This window comes from Pan troglodytes, chromosome 1 (assembly GCF_028858775.2).
Source record: "Pan troglodytes isolate AG18354 chromosome 1, NHGRI_mPanTro3-v2.0_pri, whole genome shotgun sequence".
Lineage (NCBI taxonomy): Eukaryota > Metazoa > Chordata > Mammalia > Primates > Hominidae > Pan > Pan troglodytes.
The window spans coordinates 128,095,093-128,112,997 of record NC_072398.2 but is presented as its reverse complement, the minus strand read 5'-3'; the positions used below and the strand labels follow the sequence as shown (position 1 = coordinate 128,112,997).

At 31.7% G+C, this 17,905-nt stretch overlaps 1 protein-coding gene across 2 annotated transcripts in view; it reads right to left on the bottom strand.

Moving 5' to 3' along the window:
• COL11A1 (collagen type XI alpha 1 chain) overlaps positions 1–17,905 on the bottom strand; it is a 232,057-nt gene that overhangs the window by 181,227 nt on the left and 32,925 nt on the right. For both annotated transcript variants that reach the window (XM_001140143.6, XM_001139974.6), the window contains exon 4: positions 16,845–17,007. In XM_001140143.6, the coding sequence (XP_001140143.1) occupies positions 16,845–17,007 (163 nt within the window). The remainder of the gene's footprint in view (positions 1–16,844; positions 17,008–17,905) is intronic.

The following is a 17,905-nucleotide window of genomic DNA, read 5'->3' as shown; positions in this document are numbered from 1 at the left end:
TAGGTCACAACAGTAGGCTTAAAATATTCAGTAAACCATGATGCAAATGAATGTGCTGTCATTCAGACTTTATGGTTCCATTTATAGAGTACAGCAGGATTGATTTAGTATAATTCTTAAGGGTCCCAGGATTTTTAAAATGGTAAGTGAGCACTGGCTTCAACTTAAAGTAGCCAGCTGCATTATACCCTAACAAGAGAGTTTGAAGCTGTCCTTTGAAGCTTTAAAGCCAGGCATTGATTTCTGTTCTCTAGGAACATCTTAGATGGTATCTTCTTCCAACAGAAGGCTGTTTTGTTTACATTGGAAATCTGTTGTTTAGTGTAGCAGCTTCCAACAATTTACCTTAGCTAGATCTTCTGGATAATTGTCTACAGCTTCTATATCAGCACTTGCTGTTTCACATTGCACTTTATGTTGTGAAGACAACTTATTTCCTTAAACATCATGAACTGGCTTCTGCTAGATTTGATCTTTTCTTCTGAAGCTTCCTCACTTCTCTGAGCTTTCACAGAATTGAAGAGAGTTAAGGCCTTGTTCTGGATTAAGCTGCGGCATAAGAGAATGTTGTGGCTGGTTTGATCTTCTATCAGACTACTCAAACTTTCTCCATATCAGCAATAAGACTGTTTTGCTTCCTTACCATTCATATGTTCACTAGAGTAGTACTTTTAATTTTTTAAAAAATATTTTCCTTTGCATTCATAACTCTTGCATTCACAGGGCACAAAAGGCCTGGCCTTTGGCTTATCTCAGCTTTCAACATTCCTTCCTCACTAAGCTTAATCATTTCTAGCTTTTGATCTCAAGTGACTCTTGAACACTTGAACCTGTGACTCTTCCTTTCCCTTGAACACACATAGGTCATTGTGGGGTTACTAAATGACCTAAGTTCAATATTGCTGTGTCTCAGGCAATAGAGAGCCTCAAGGAGGAGAGAATTTGAGAATAGCTGGTCAGTTGAGCCAGTTGAGCAGTCAGAACACACAAAACATTTATCACTTAAGTTTACCATCTTATTGTGTACATTATTATTATATATAAGATGGTATATGCTCATTTCATGTCTCTGTAACTTATTTTGGTAATTCTCATGACATTTCAAATCTTTTCATTGTTATAACTGCTATGGTGATCTGTGATCAGGGATCTTTAATGTTACAGTTGTAATTGTTTTGGGGTCTCATAAACCATACTTATAATAATAATAAAAAGTTTAAAATATTGTGAGAATTATTGAAATGTGACACAGTCATGATGTGAGCACATGCTGCTGGAAAAAATGATGCCAAGAGACTTGCTTGATTCAAGGTTGCCACAAACTTTCAATTTGTAACAAGAGCAATATCCACAAAGCATAAAGAAAAGCATGATATAACAATGTATGTTGTGCCTAACTGCAGTGCAGCATTATCCTTCAGTGTGAAAGAAAGGAAATTCCCTACTACTGCTCCCTCTGGTCTTCCATGTGGAAGAAGGAAAATAACCCCAGCCACCTTCAGCCATCCTGTTCCACCTAAGGTCATGGGGTGAGGGACTGTGAAGCACTGATAAAATTCACAGTCCAGGGCTCAGGCTCACCAAAATCTGAGACCTAATCATAGAATGAGTCCTTGCCGTTTCACCTTACCAACACATAGCTAAGGGCTTATTAAAAAAAAAAAAAAACAACATAGTTTCTTTTACCCAGTGCATCATGTTCACCTTTCAACACAAAATTAAAAGGCATACTGCAAGGAAAAGAAACTACAGTTTAAAGAGACTGAATAAGCATCAAACCAGAGTCAGATATGGCAGAAAGGTTGGAATTATCATTCTAGGAATTTTTCAAACTATGATTCCCGTGCTAAGAACTTTAATAAAAAAGTAGACAACAGGCAGGAACAGAATGGCTAATGTAAGCAGAAAGATGATAACTGTAACAAAGAATCAAAAATAAATGCTGTAGATAAAAAACACCATAATTGAAATGAAGCATACATTTGATGGGCTCATTAGTAAATTAGACACTGCTAAGGAAAGAATCTGAGTTTGAGGAGGTGATAATCAAAACTTCCAAAACTAAAAGCAAAGAGAAAAAAAGCTGGGAAATACAAAACTAAACAGGATATCTAAAAGCTTTGGGACAACAACAAAATATGTAATTACACACAATAGGAATACAAGAAGAAAGAGAGAAAAGAATAGAACCAACATTTGAAGCAATAGTGACTGAGAATTTGCCCAAATTAATGTCAGACATCAAACCAAAATTCCAGAAGTATAATATTCAAATATCAGACCAAAAATCTGGGAATATCATTTTCAAATATCAGAAAATCTAAGATAAATTTAAAAATATTAAAAGAACCCAGAGGGGGAAAAAACCAACTTACCTATATAAGCGAAGATAAGAATTACATCTGACTTCTCAGAAATCATACAAGAAAGAGAGACTAAAGTGAAATATATAGTGTTGAGAGAAAAATACCACCAAACTAGAATTCTGTACGCTGAGAAATCATTCTTCAAAAGTGAAGGAGAAATATAGACTTTCTCAGACAAACAAAAATTGAGGAATTTGTTGCCAGTAGGCCTGCCTTGCAAGCAATGTTAAAATAAGCTTTTCAGAAATAATAAAAATTATATAAGTGAGAAGCTTAAATCTACATAAACTATTCAGAGAATGAATAAATGAAGGTAAAATATTTTTATTATTATTAATTGATCTAAGGTATAAGAGTTTTTTCAAAATAATAATAGCAATAATGGATTTCACTGCATATATGCTTATGTATAAGTAAAATGAATGATTGCAATGACAGAAAAGGCAGGAGAGAGGAATTTGAAATATTTTATAAGATACTTGCTTGCATTACTCATAAATCAGTATAGTGTTATTTAAAAGTTGACTTGGAATAGGTGTAAGTTCATATTTAAAAACCTAGCTAGGTGAGGCAGCACATGCATTTAATCCCAGCATTTTGGGAGGCCAAGGCTGGTGGATTTATTGAACCCAGGAGTTTGAGACAAGCCTGGGCAACACAGTGAGACCCTATCTCTACAAAAAAATAGAAAAGAATCAGCCAGGCATGGTGGTACTGGAAGGATCACCTGAGCCCAGGGCAATAAAAGGAACATAATAACATATATGGTGAATATTATTCTAACTATATATATAATTGCCTTAAATATGAATGATTTAAATACACTCATTAAAGACAGGTTGTCAGAGTGGATCAAAAAAAAAAACCAAGGCTCAATTACATGTTGTCTACAAGAGACACACTTTAAATATAAAAACACATACAAAGTAAAAGGAAGGGTATAAAGGTATAACATTCTAAAACTAATAAAAAGAAAACAGGAGTAGCTAAATTAATTTCACACAGTGCAAACTTTGGAGCAGGGAAAATTATTAGAGATAAAGTGAGGCATTACATGATAATAAGGGTAAAAAGGTCAGTACACCAAAAAGACATAAATCTTTAACGCATATGCACCTAACAAAATACATGAAGCAAAATCTAATAGATATGGAAGGAAAAATAGATGAATCCACTATTACATTTAAATGGTAAACACCATTCTAACAGAAATAAAAAGATACAGCAGGCAGAAATTAGTAAGGACAAAGTTGAACTAAAAACACTATTAATCAAAAAAGATAATTTTCATATATATACTCCTATAACCAATAACAGCAGATTACTTATCATTCTAAAGTTCACATGGACATTCCCCAAGACATACTACATTCATGGCCAAAAAGAAAACTCTTAAAAATTTGAACAAATATACATAATCCAATAACTGCTCTCAAACCGTAACAGAAAGATAACTGGGAAATCCCAAAATAATTGGAAATGTGAAAACATACTTCTAACTAATACATGGATTGAAGACAAAATCTCAGGAATAATTTAAAAATATTATAAACAAAATAAAAATCAAAATATAACTTTTCTTTGAGGGAAATCTATAGCATTGAATGAATATATTAGAAAAGAGGAAAGATCTAAAATCAACTGTCTAAGCTTCTATCCTAAGAATCTAAACAAAAAAGAGGAAAATAAATCTGAAATAAACAGAACAAAAGAAAATTAAATTACACCAGAAGTAATAAAACAGACAGCAGAAAGTCACCATAGAATTAGCATCCAAACCAAAACCTGATTCTTTCAGAATGTTAATAAAATTTATAAGCCTCTAGCTAAGCCAACTAAGTAAGAGATAAGTTACAAATTATTATTGGCAGGAAAAAGAGGAGATATCACCACAGATCCCATGGACATTAAAAGGATGATAAAAGAATATTATGAAAAACTCTGTGCCCACAAATTTGATAAATTAGATGAAATAAATCAATTCCTTGGTAGATCCAATCTGTAAAAACTCATAAATAAAGAATTAGAAAATCTGAAAAGGTATATGTCCAATAAGAAGATTGAATCAAAAATTAATAAACTTTCTAAAGAGAAAGCATCAGAACAAGATGGGTTCACTGTTGAAGTCTATCAAACATTTAAGGAAAAAGATATACCAATTCTCTGCAACCTTTTTCAGAATATAGAAGCGAAAGGAATATTACTAACTGATCTTATGAGGTCACATCACCCTAATATCAAAACCAGGTGAAAACATTAAAAGAAAATAATACTACAGACCAATATCTCTCATGAACATAAATGCAAAAATCCTTAACAAAATATTATCAAATTGAATCCCAAGGTATATAAAATAAGTAAATGCCATAGTCAAGTGGAATTTATCCCAGGTATGCCAGGCTGTTTCAATATTTGAAAATAAATTACTATCACCATCAACAAGCTAAAGAAAAAATAAATTATCATATCATAGATGCAGGAAAGCATTTGACAAAATACAGCATTCATTCATGATTTTAAAACATGTTCTGAAAACTAGGAACAGAAGGAAATTTTCTCAAACTGATCAGAAAGAAGGCAAGGATGTCCTCTGTTAATATTGCGTTTCTACCTCAGACTGGGAGTCCTAGTTGATGCAGTAAGACAAGAAAAGGAAATAAAATGTATTCAGATGGGGAAGAGAAAAATTAAACTTTTCCACAGATTACATAATTGTCTAGGTAAAAAATCCAAAATAATTGACAAAAAAATTGGAAATAATAAATGATTGTTACAAGGTTGTGTATACAAGGTATATAAAACATCAATCATTTTCTTAAGAAGAATTTGAAATTTATCACTCAACACTATTTACATGAGCACTCAAAAAAGAAATACATAGGTATAAATGTAACAAAATAAATATAAGATCTATATGAAGAAAACTACAAAACTCTGATGAAGGATATCGAACAACTTTAAAAATAAAAATATTCTATGTTCATGGATAGAATGACTCAATACTGTCAAGATGTCAGTTCTCCTCAACTTGATCTATAGATTCAATACACTCACAATTAATTTCCCAGCATGTTATTTTGTGGATCTTTCCAAACATATTCCAAATTCATAAGAAGAAAAACATCCAGAATAGTCAATTAACTCAATATTAAAGGTAAAGAACAAAGACAGAGAACTGACATTATCTGACTTTAAGACTTAATATAATATTACAATAATGAATACAAGGTAGTATTGGAGGAACTGATAAGTAGATCAATGGAATAGAATAAAGATCCTAGAAAAAGATCCATATAAATATACTAAACTGATCTTTGACAAAAGGAGCAAATGAAATACAATGGAGCAATGATAATCTTTTCAACTAATAGTGCTGGAACAACTGGACAGCCACATGCAAAAAAATATCTAAATACAAACCTTAAATTGTTCAGAAAAATTAAGTCATAATGGTTCATAAATGTAAAACACAAAACCATGAAACTCCTAGAAGACAATATAGGAGAAAACCTAAATAATCTTGGGTATGGTGATGACTCTTCAGACACAACACCAAAGATATATTCCATGAAAGAATTTATTGATAATCTGGGCTTTATTAAAATTTAAAACTTCTATTCTGAAAAGACAATATCAAGAGAATCAGAAAATACACCACACAGCAGGTGCATGTGTTTGCAAAAGACATACCTGATAAAGGACTGTTATCCAAACATACAAAAAGTTCAATATTCAACAATAAAAAAGCTAACAATCTGACTTAAAAATGCACAAATATGTTGAACACCTCAACAAGGAAGATATACAGATGGAAAGTAAGCCTATGAAAATATGTTCAACATCATATGTCATTAGAGAATTGCAAATTAAAACAACAATGAGAAACCACAACATACCAAAAGAAAATAGGGCTGTTTTGGGGCAAATTCAAAACAGTGATGACAAAAACTCCTGGAAAAGTTGTGAAGCAAAAAAACTCTCGTTCCTTGCTGGCGGGAATCCAAAAGGGTTTATTTAGCAAGACAGTTTGGCAATTTCTCATAAAACAAAGCATATTCATACAACAATCACACTTCTTGGTATTTATCCAAATGATTTGAAAATTTATGCCTACATGAAAACTGCACATAATTATCTAGTAGCTTTATTCATAGTTTCCAAAATTTAGAAGCAACCAAGATGTCTTTTAGTAGGTAAACTGATAAATATGTACCACATCCGGCTGGTAGAATGTTATTCAGCAGTAAGAAGAAATGAGCCTACCAGTCATGAAAATACATAGAAGAGGGCCAGGCGCGGTGGCTCATGCCTGTAATCCCAGCACTTTGGGGGCTGAGGCGGGTGGATCACGAGGTCAGGAGATCAAGACCATCGTGGCTAACACGGTGAAAACCCGTCTTTACTAAAAACACAAAAAAATTTAGCCGGGCGTGGTGGTGGGTGCCTGTAGTCCCAGCTATTCGGGAGGCTGAGGCAGGAGAATGGTGTGAACCCGGGAGGCGGAGCTTGCAGTGAGCCTAGGTTGCGCCACTGCACTCAGCCTGGGAGACAGAGCCAGACTCCATCTCAAAAAAAAAGAAAAAAAGAAAAAAAAAAAAAGAGAATATATAGAAGAACCTTAAATGCATATTACTTGGCGAAAGGGGCTAATCTGAAAAGGCTGCATACTGTATGACTGCAACTATATACATCCTGGAAAAGTCAAAATTATAGAGGCAGTAAAAAAAAAAAAATTGCAACTTCCAGGGGTTAATCAGGGAGAGAAGGATGAATAGGTAGAGAAAGGAAGATTAGGTAGAGAAAGAAAGATTTTTAGTGCAGTAAAATTATTCTTTTAGGTACTAATATGGTGAGTACATGTCATTACATATTTGTCTACACTCTTAGAATGTACAACACCAAGAGTGAACATGTAAACTATAGACTTTGGGTGATAATGATGAGTCAATGTAGTTTCATCTGTTGTAATAAATTCCTACTCTCATATGGGATATTGATAATAGGGAAGGTTATATGTTGGGGTGGGGCAAAGAGTATATGGGAACTCCCCGTCCTTTCTGCTCAACTTTGCTGTGAACCTACACCTACTCTAAAATAAAGATTGTTTATTAACAACAACAGCAATTGGCCGGGCACGGTGGCTCACGCCTGTAATCCCAGCACTTTGGGAGGCCGAGGCAGGAGGATCACGAGGTCAGGAGACCAAGACCATCCCGGCTAACACGGTGAAACCCCGTCTCTACTAAAAATACAAAAAATTAGCCGGGCGTGTTGGCAGGCGCCTGTAGTCCCAGCTACTCAGGAGGCTGAGGCAGGAGAATGGCATGAACCCGGGAGACGGAGCTTGCAATGAGCCCAGATCGCGCCACTACACTCCAGCCTGGGCGACAGAAGAGCGAGACTCCGTCTCAAAAAAAAAAAAAAAAAAAAAAAAAAGAAGCAAACAAACGAACAAACAAACAAAAAAAAACAGCAACAAAGGCAATAAACAGATGCCAACCCTGAGATAGGGTGGACATTGAAACTCTCAGGAAGAGTTTTTAAAACAGCTATTATAACTCTCCTCCAAGAAGCAAGTGATACACTATTGAAAAGAATGAAAATATAAGAATATTTAGCAGCAAAGTAGCAACTTTAAAGAGTGAAGGCTTCCTAAATTTGTTGAAAAATATTCATTTACAGATGTAAGATGCTTAATAAACCCGAAACAGAATAAATTAAAACAAAATTATGACAATCTACTGAAGTCAATCTACTGAAAAGCAAACACGGAGGAAAAAAAATCTTAATAGCAGCTAAAGTGGTACATCAAGTACATGATAACAACAATGTGAATGTGAGTTGTGCATCAGAAAACACAGGGACCAGAGACAAAACATTTTTACAGTCCTAAAATAATAAAACTGTCAACCCAGAATTCTATGGTCAGTGAAAATATCCTTCTGTAATGAAGGCAAAAGAACAACATTCTCACATATAAGAAAACTAAGAGATACATCAGTAGCATATCTGTTGTATAAGAAATGTTAAAGAAAACTTTTTAGACTGATGGAAAAGTGTATCCTAGAAAAATATGGAGCTTCAGAAATAAAAGATAAACAGAAATAACAAATATTTACTTAGATATAAAATTGTATTTTTTTCTTAAAAGCTTTAAAATATTCGATTATTTAAAGCAAAAATAACATTTGGTGGTATGTTCAATATATACAGGTCTAATAAGTATGACAACTGTACCACAAAGATCAGTATGACAAGGAGATTGAAATGTTTCTGCATTACATACATACAATGATACAATATTAGCAAGAAATATATCATAACATTTTGGTACAAATTTTACAATTCTTATAAAAAGTATTTCTTAAATAAAAAAATAGCAAAAATCCAATAAGTAAAACAAAATGGAATACTACAAAATATTCAAATAAACCCTCAGCACCAAAAAAAAAAAAAAAGACTGGAGGCAGGAAAGGAAGAACAAAGAATCAGAAAACAGAGAGTACAAAGAAAATACAAATAATAAGATGCAGACTTAAATCCAGCCACATCAATAATAAATCAATGACATTTAGCATAACATTTAATGTAAATTATGTTATTAGTTTCATGACACCAATTAAAAGGCAGAAATTTATAGAGGGGATAAAAAAAGGCCCCCCAGTAACCTGACTCTAACAGGCACACTTTAACTATGCAGACACATAATTTGAAAATAAATGGACATAAAAATATATATAGCATTCAAATTGTAGGTTAACAAGAAAAGGAGTGGCCATTCTAATATCACATAAAGTAGACGTCAAGGCAAAAAATACTAGTGGAGATAGAGAGCTATTTCACAGTAAAAAGTGACAAGCAGAAAGATCTAACAATGATAAATGTGCACATGCCTGAGAATGCAATACATGCCGCAAAAAATGGCAAAATGAAAAGGAAGATACCCAATTACACAATTATGGTAGAAAATTTTAACACTCCTCAACAACTGATAGAACAAGTAGACAAAAAAATAAGAAATATAAGGAAAGATCTAAGTGACATTTATAAAAGTCTGCATCGAACAATTTCACAATGCACTTTCTTTTTAAGAGCATTATTACATTAACTGAGATAGACTATATGTTAGACCATATATCAAACCTCAATAAATCTAAATGGATTGAGATCATACCAAATTTATTCTCAGAAGACAACAGAATTAGACACCAATACCAATAAGCTCTCTAAGAAAAACTCAAGTATCTAGACATTAAACATCACTGTATAATTAGTGGGCTGGAAATAAAATAAAAAAAGAAATTGAAAATTATTTTAACTAAATAACCATCAAAAATGACATAGTAAAATTGTGTTACGCAGCTAAAACTGTGTTTAGAGAGAAATGTGTAATTTAAAATTTTTATACTGGGAAAAAAACAAATCTCGAAGTAATAACCCTATACTTTGAGAGGCTAGAGAAACAATTTTTCTTTTTCAAATCTATGATAGGAAAAAATAATTATGAAATAGAAAAGAGTCTGTTAAGAGTGACAATTAACAGAGCCTGAAACTGGTTTGTTGAGAATATCAACAAAAGTTTCAAGTACCTGTTCAAATTATTGATCTGGGGGGAAAATACAAATTATTAATATAAAGAATAAAAAGTAGTTTTCAGTAGAAATTTTAAAGATATTAAAATTTAAAATAATGAAATGCTACAAACAGCTTTATATGAACAAATCCAACAACTTAGTTGAACTAGAAAAATTTCTTGAAAAATAAAACTTAACATGATCAACACAAGAAGAAACAGAAAAACTGAATTAACCTGTATCGAGTAAAGAAATTGAATATGTTAAAACAATTCTAAAAAGAAAACTCAGGGCCCTGAAATTTTCACTGGTTAATTCTATCCAGTATTCAAGAAGGAAATAACATCAGTAATATAAGAAAGTTTTCAGAAAATAGATAAGGAGAGATCACTGCACAGATGAGTTTATGAAGCCAGTATAACCCTATCAAAACCTGACAAAGACATTATAAATACAGAGATTCATAGACTAGTATTCCTCATTAATATAGACTAAAACTTTTTAAAGATATTTTACAAAATGGAATTATATGTTACATTAATAAGATAACATACTACATGACTACAGTGGAATCTATACACCTTTAAGGAATGAAAAGTTATTTCTAAATATTTGAAAAATCAACCAATGTAATTCAACATACTAACAGGAAAAAAAACCCACATGATCATTTCAATAGGTGTAGAAAAAGCGTTTTATAAAATTTAGTACATGTTCTTGATAACAAATATTTAGGAAACTAAGACTAACAGTAAATTTCAAACTGATAAACAGCATCCAATGAAAACTTTCAGCCAACATCATACTTAATGCTGAAAGACTGAATTATTTTCCACATGAGGTCAGAAAAAAAAGTAAGAATACCTGCTTACACAAGATATATTCAATATATATAAAAGTTATATTCGATGTATATCCCATTCATTGCCGTAAGAAAAATAAGTAAAAAGCATAAAGATAGAAAACTTGCAAAATGGTCCCTACTTTCAGATTATATAACTTTTTACACTAAAAAAAAAACCCTGAACTAATAAATGAATTTAACAAGGCTATAGGATACAAGGTTAATATAAAAAATCGTGTTTTCTATATTAGGAAGAAAATATTCAAATATGACATTAGAAACAAATTCATTTACTCTAGCACTAAAAAAAAAAATACTTAGGAAAAAATTAAATAAAAGATGTCCAAGACATTTACCCTGAAAACTAGAAAACATTGTAAAAAAAAATTAAACAAGACCAAAATAAATGGAGTTATATTATGTACAGGAAATAGAAAACTCCATGATTTTTAAAAATTTCAATTGTCTTCATTATGATCTGTAGCTTAAATGAAATCCCCATTAAAACCACAACTTCTTGTAGAAGTTAATAAGCTTATTCTAACATGTGTGTAGAAATGAAAATGACCCAAAATTGCTACAGCAATGTTTTACAAAGAATAAAAAGTAGGAGTATTTACCCACCTGATTTAAAAATGTTTTCTAAAACTACAGTAATCAAGATATTATGGTAGTAGTAAAAAAAATGAATAAATAATAAGGTAGAGAGTTCAGTAATAGGTGCACTAATTGGTAGTCAATTAATTTCTGATTTAAAGACCAAGGCAATATAAATCATGAAAAGAAAGTCATTTCAGAAAAATATGCTGAATGAACTGGATATGATTATGTAGAAAACAGTGAACATTGACCTTTACCTTACATCATACACAAATATTAACTCAAAATGGGACATGACCCATGTGCAAATCCTGAAACAACAACATTCTGATACTAAAAATAGAAGAAAATCTTTGTGATCTTGGAGTAAAAGTTTCTTAGAACACAAAGAGTGTCAAACATAACAACAAAATTGATAAATTAAACTTTATCAAAATTAAAAGCATTTACACTTGGAAAGACACCAATAAGAAAACAACAAAAAAGGCAAGTCACATACTGGAAAAAAATATTTGCAAACATCTATCAGACAAAAAATCTTTATGCAGGATATAAACTCTTAAAACTCCTTAAACGAAAACAAACAGCTCAATTTTTTAAATGGGCAAAAAATTTGAAAAGACACCTCACAAAACAATATGCATAAATGGCCCACAAGAACCTGGCAAAATGCAGACATCATCAGTCAAGAGAGAAGTGCAAATTAAAACCACAATGTAACACTACAATGCGTCTAGTTAGAATGCCTAAAATGAAAAAGACTGAGCATATCAGAGGTTGGCAAGGATACATAATGACTGGAACTCTCATACACTGCTGAAGGGAGTATAAAATGGTTAATGCCACTTTGAAAAATAGTTTGATAATTTTCTTTTTTTTTATGTTAAGCATGAACCTACCAAATAACCCATGCATTCCACATCTAGGTATTCAACCAAACAAACCAAAATGTAGACATGAATGTTTATAGTGGCTTTATAGATGCCATAACCTGGAAGCAACACAAATGCCCACTAATAGGGAGAATGGATGAAAAAATTTTGGTGTAGCTATGTGTTAAAATCCTACTCAGCAAAATAATAATAATAATATTAAATATAATAAACATGGGTAAATCTTAAGATCATTATACTAAGTAAGAACTGAATTGTATGTAATATAAATAAGACAACATACTACATCACCAGTACAGTCTATAGACCTCTAAAGATTGAAAAGTTGTTTTTAAATATTTGAAAAACCAATCAACGTAATTCGACATACTATTAATAACAAGGGGAAAAAAACGAGTTAAAACAAGTTAAGTTAAAATGAGTGCACCCAGTATAATTCCATTTGTAAAAGTCCCAGAAAAGCTACAGTGATAAAAAGCTAATTCATGATTATCCGGGGTTAGGATGGAAGAAGGAATGAATTAAAAAAGATGATAAGGAATCTCTTGGGTGAGATGGCAATGTTTATTTTCTTGATTATGATGATGGTTTCACAGCTGTATACATACGTCACAACTGATCCAATGGTATACTTTTAATATTTGCAGTTTATTGTGATTCAATTGTAACTCAATAAATTTAGAAAAAAAATCACAAGGACCAAGAACTAAATGCATCCAGACTGGGTAAAGTGGATAAATGGAAAGGTTATCTCCATCTTATAACATTGTTCTATAGGAAAACCATGTCTACTAAAATTCAACTTTTAAGTGTGTATATTGGATAATATATGCATTAAAAAGATATATGGACACCATAAAGCAATAATCAAGCTCTTAATGGCTTTTGAGATGGCTTTAGTATTGGCCATCTCAAACGCCATCTCAAAAAAGTTTGCTAATCTTACTTTTTCAGGCCTTGTACAGTTATCAAATAGCATAGTTGTTATAAATTATTATTCATTGATTTCTCCACAGAAAATTGAATTCAAAATATTTTCTGAGGAGTTTGAAAAAATGCAAAATGTCCATCACAAAGCTTTTCTACTCAAATAGCCATCATATGTCATATTCTACTCATTGCTTCCACGAAATAAATAATCTCCCCAAAGATGGCTATTTGTTAAAAAATATGAAAGACCTGCAATAATCTGTTTTGATTATTTTAAAAAATTAGAAAACAGAAATAATGATGTTTTGAAAACTTGAGCAATGGCTATAACTTGCTATTTAATAAGGAAATTTTCCTGTTTAAAAGACTCCAAAAATAATTGTATTGACAATAAATACAAGCAATACAACTTTTCTAATTTAGTTTTCCTCACATCTTTGAATCTTATTTAGCAGGAAAAAAAAAATCAAGGCTGTTGATTTGTGTTGGTAGGACTTTTTTTTTTTTTTTTTTTTTTTTTTTTGCCTGCATGGAAATATTCATTCAATCAGACCACACTCCATTTATTAAGGTCTGTACTCAGGTGTTAACCTCTGTCTAGAGGGGACAAATGTATCTAATCTCTACAAGGTAATTTGTAAAATTGCAGTAGCCCAGAAAAGAAGTACTTCATTTAGAACACAGACAGACGGACCCATGAGGACTTTTAGCAGACAGACAGAGGGACCCACGAGGACTTCTGACTGACAGATGGGTCACTGTTAGTTGCCCATATCAAAAGTACTTGAAATGTCATGGTTGTAAAATCATAAGAAAAAGAAGTAATAATAATGTTTGTAAAACTACACATTAATGGATAATTAAGTTAACAACATACAACCACATTTATATTACATATGTGTGTTTGTATATATATATATTTATACTAGTATCTTAAAGACTGTACATATATCAGCTCATTTTTTTCTATAAATCCTTATGAGGAAGATTCTGTTATATTTCCCATTTGAAACTGATATAGAGTAATTATATAGAGAAGGTTGAATATTAAGCTATATGCTGGGATTCAAAATAGGATTTTTGTCATCCCCAAATCAATTCATATACTCACTCTGCTATGCTGAAATTATAAAATCTGAATTATGCTCTATATGCTCTTCTTGTGGTGAGCATATGATGAGCATAATATGTAAACTATAATTGTTCAAACTTTAAAATCATCTTCAGTTTTGCATTTATCTGTATAAAGTTGAATTCTAAAAAGTCATTAGATTGAAATTCAAATATGACCATGTTTAATAGTTTTACCATAGTAGTACCATTCTATTAATGTAGGGCAGTGTATACATGAAATTACATACACCAAACAAATCTGCAACTAAATCTGACTTATGCTATGTCTGAAAAAGTGACATTTCTAGTTTTCAGACTAATGAATCACTGGTATTATCATATTATCTTCATCGTCACAACTATTTATAAAACACTAACATAATATATAGACAGTACAATTTCTATCTCCTGTCATTTTTAGTTTAAATTCTATGTGTTTACTTGCAAAGATTCATAAGTATATAGGTATAATATAAACCAAAAATAAAAGGAAAAACATACTCGAATAAGTTTTTAAGAAAATAGATATTAACATCAGGTAGAATGAACTAATTTTACAAAATGGTGGAAATTTCTAAATTCGGACTAAACACCCATATATTTGAATTACTTATTTTCTTCATGCGCTATTTTCAAGTGGAAAGAGACCAAATTGTTTTTGAAATTTCATATATACATACAATAATATAATTTAGAAAGTAAGACCTGAATCTTATATCTGATGGCTGTTTGAGTATATGAATTAGATAAATACTAAATTTCATCCAATTCAAAGATTCCTACTCTACAGACTTCTAAATATTTTATTAAGTAAAAATTGTTTCCCCTTTAACTGGTCAAAGATTGTAAAAGATAAACTGAGAGAGTAAGTTCTTTATTCATTAACATTTTAAAAACTAACTACACTTAATAGTAAATAAATGTTTTATTTAAAACTTCATAGGGTTTCATGAAACTCTAGGATGCGAAGTAGCTTAATAAACTTATTTTTCACTACTCACTGTCATATTCACTAAGGGTTTCATTAAAGAATCCTTTCAACATTACTTTTCTTAATGTTTTAATAGCTTCTCCAACTAAAGAGCTGAAGTTACTCCAGGATTCAGAATGTGGGATATAGTTTTACAAAGTTAAGCATCAATTTTTAAAAAAGGAAAGAAATTCCACTGATACTGTGCTTTTGTCTTACACATTTATGTTCCTGGAAAATAAGGTGTGGGTTACAAAAATAAATTATAATTTATTCATAATTCACATGCAACTTACGTTTATGAATAGTTTTATTTTTAAAATAACGCTTTTCAAGATTAGAAATTATATTAATATTTATTTGCCTAATGAATAAATAATTGTTTATCATCATGTGCATGCAATCAGTGTTGGATATTGGGATATCTGAGAGTATATTACCATTATAAACTACCTGAATCAGTTTATTATTTACATAATCTAGCATGATATGATAGTTTAAAATATTTTATGTAGAATTAAAGGCTTTGGTACACACTAGTGGATAAAAGTCAGAAACGATAGCATCTCAAATAAATAACATGGAACTTTCACAAATGTTTATTATAATAATAATTTTAAATAAAACTACACTGTAGGATATATTTATAAGTACAGGAATGAAATAGTCTAGCTGATGCTCTGAATGAACATTGTTCTGTTTATAAAAATACATACTGTCTGTATGTTTGTATATATATATGTGTGTGTACACATCTGTGTATGTATAGTCACACATCAAAAAATACAGCAAATCTCCAGGTGAAACTATTAATTTGTAATATATTACACAGCTTTACTTTGTTACACCTTGACAAAGAAACGACTCAAATTGTTTAAAAACAATGACAAAAATAATAAATAATGTCTCGAGAGTGCATCCTTTAATGGTGTCAGAATTCAGGTCATTTGTTCTTTTAAAAAGTGACTAAATGAAAGTTAAAGCATAAGTTGTCATATCCAATGATTGGAGGACTAAAAGAATGTGATTATCATAATTAGTGAAATATAATTTGATGGAAATATCTTACCATGATCTTTACATTATTTTTTAAAGTGATTTAAACACTTAAAATTTATATTTTGCAATATGATCTCTATTTTACCTTAAAAAACATTCACAAAGAACAGAGGAAGGCAAAACATATGACTTGCGCATCTCTCTAAATTAACCTCCCATAGAATGAAATGAAGAAAATGTTCTTTTCTACAAAGAAAATAATACAAACTACTAAGAGTTAAGCCGTTTGTCCTTTCCAGGAGAATAGCATGTCTGTGTTCAAATCAACCAATCCCTGTAAATGTTTCCCAGGCGTTACGGTCACCATTGTCTGGTCATTCTCTTACTGAACAATAGAAAACATCACCACTATACTCACAGAGGAAGAAACTAGGTCACCCTTTAGAGTTTTCAACTTTGCTTTATAATGTATTGCTATAAAGCGATATTTTTACTGTTGTTAACCCAGTTCATCTGATTTGTCAATATTCAGCTTAGAGTTGGATTTATTTTTACCTCAAAAACTTCTTCATCCAAAATCCTTGTTCCAAAAACCGTGATTCCATTGGTATCAACAATTGCTCTCTCACTTCTATCAAGTGGTTTCGTGGTTTTCTTCTTACAATCAACAATCATTGTCACAGTTTTCTTCTCCACGCTGATTGCCACCCGATGCCACCTAAAAAAGACAAGTAATTCTTTTGTAAGCTTCAAAGAAACAGTGGTTGCCAAAGCAGTATTCACATAAAAATGCTGTGTATTTTAAATTATAAAAATGAGCTAAAATCATACAAAAAATGTAGGCTCATTTATTAAGCAGCCAGTTAACAGGTGACTACTTACTCGTTACCCAACAGTACTAGGTACCCAAAAGGACACAAGCAGCATAAAATGCACAGTAGAATTAGCTGTCTGTGCTGATAAGGAAGTGCCCATCCTTTGCTTCACTTTGTGTTGTAGTAACAAAAGCTTAATCTCACTGTGTCCTGATGAAGGTATTTGATAGAGATTAGGGTGGGATATGGGGTAAGTAATAGTTTCCAAGTACGTAAATGCTTTCTTCCAAAGTGGAATTCCATTTAAAAAAAATCCGCTCTAGTGATCCCCTGAGATTGACTGTAACAGGGTATGTCTACTAATTGAATGAGCGCTCCATCTAGAGCAAGTCAACGTCCTAATTGTAAAACACAATGTGCTTCTCTGTCTTTATTCACATTTATTTCAAGTGCTTTCATTATTTTTCCACTTTAATTTCAAGACAGTTATAGATCACTACTGTAGGCAGGATCCAAGACTGAGACACAGTATCTTTCCTTCTTTTCAGGGTTGGCAGATGTGGAAAACTGAAAGAAAACATAGTCAACGCATGTGTGGAATGAGACTCTCAATTCACTCTGCAGCTACTGCTCCAACTAATTCAGAGCAGTGATGACAGGCTTGGCTGGGGAGACATGGCCAGCCCTTTGGAAACGCACATTCCCTAACCATACTGTAAAATGGTGGGTTTTATTAACAATGTATGGTGCTAACATAAACCATTAAATGAAGCCCACTCAATTCTGCAAGCCAGACTGGTT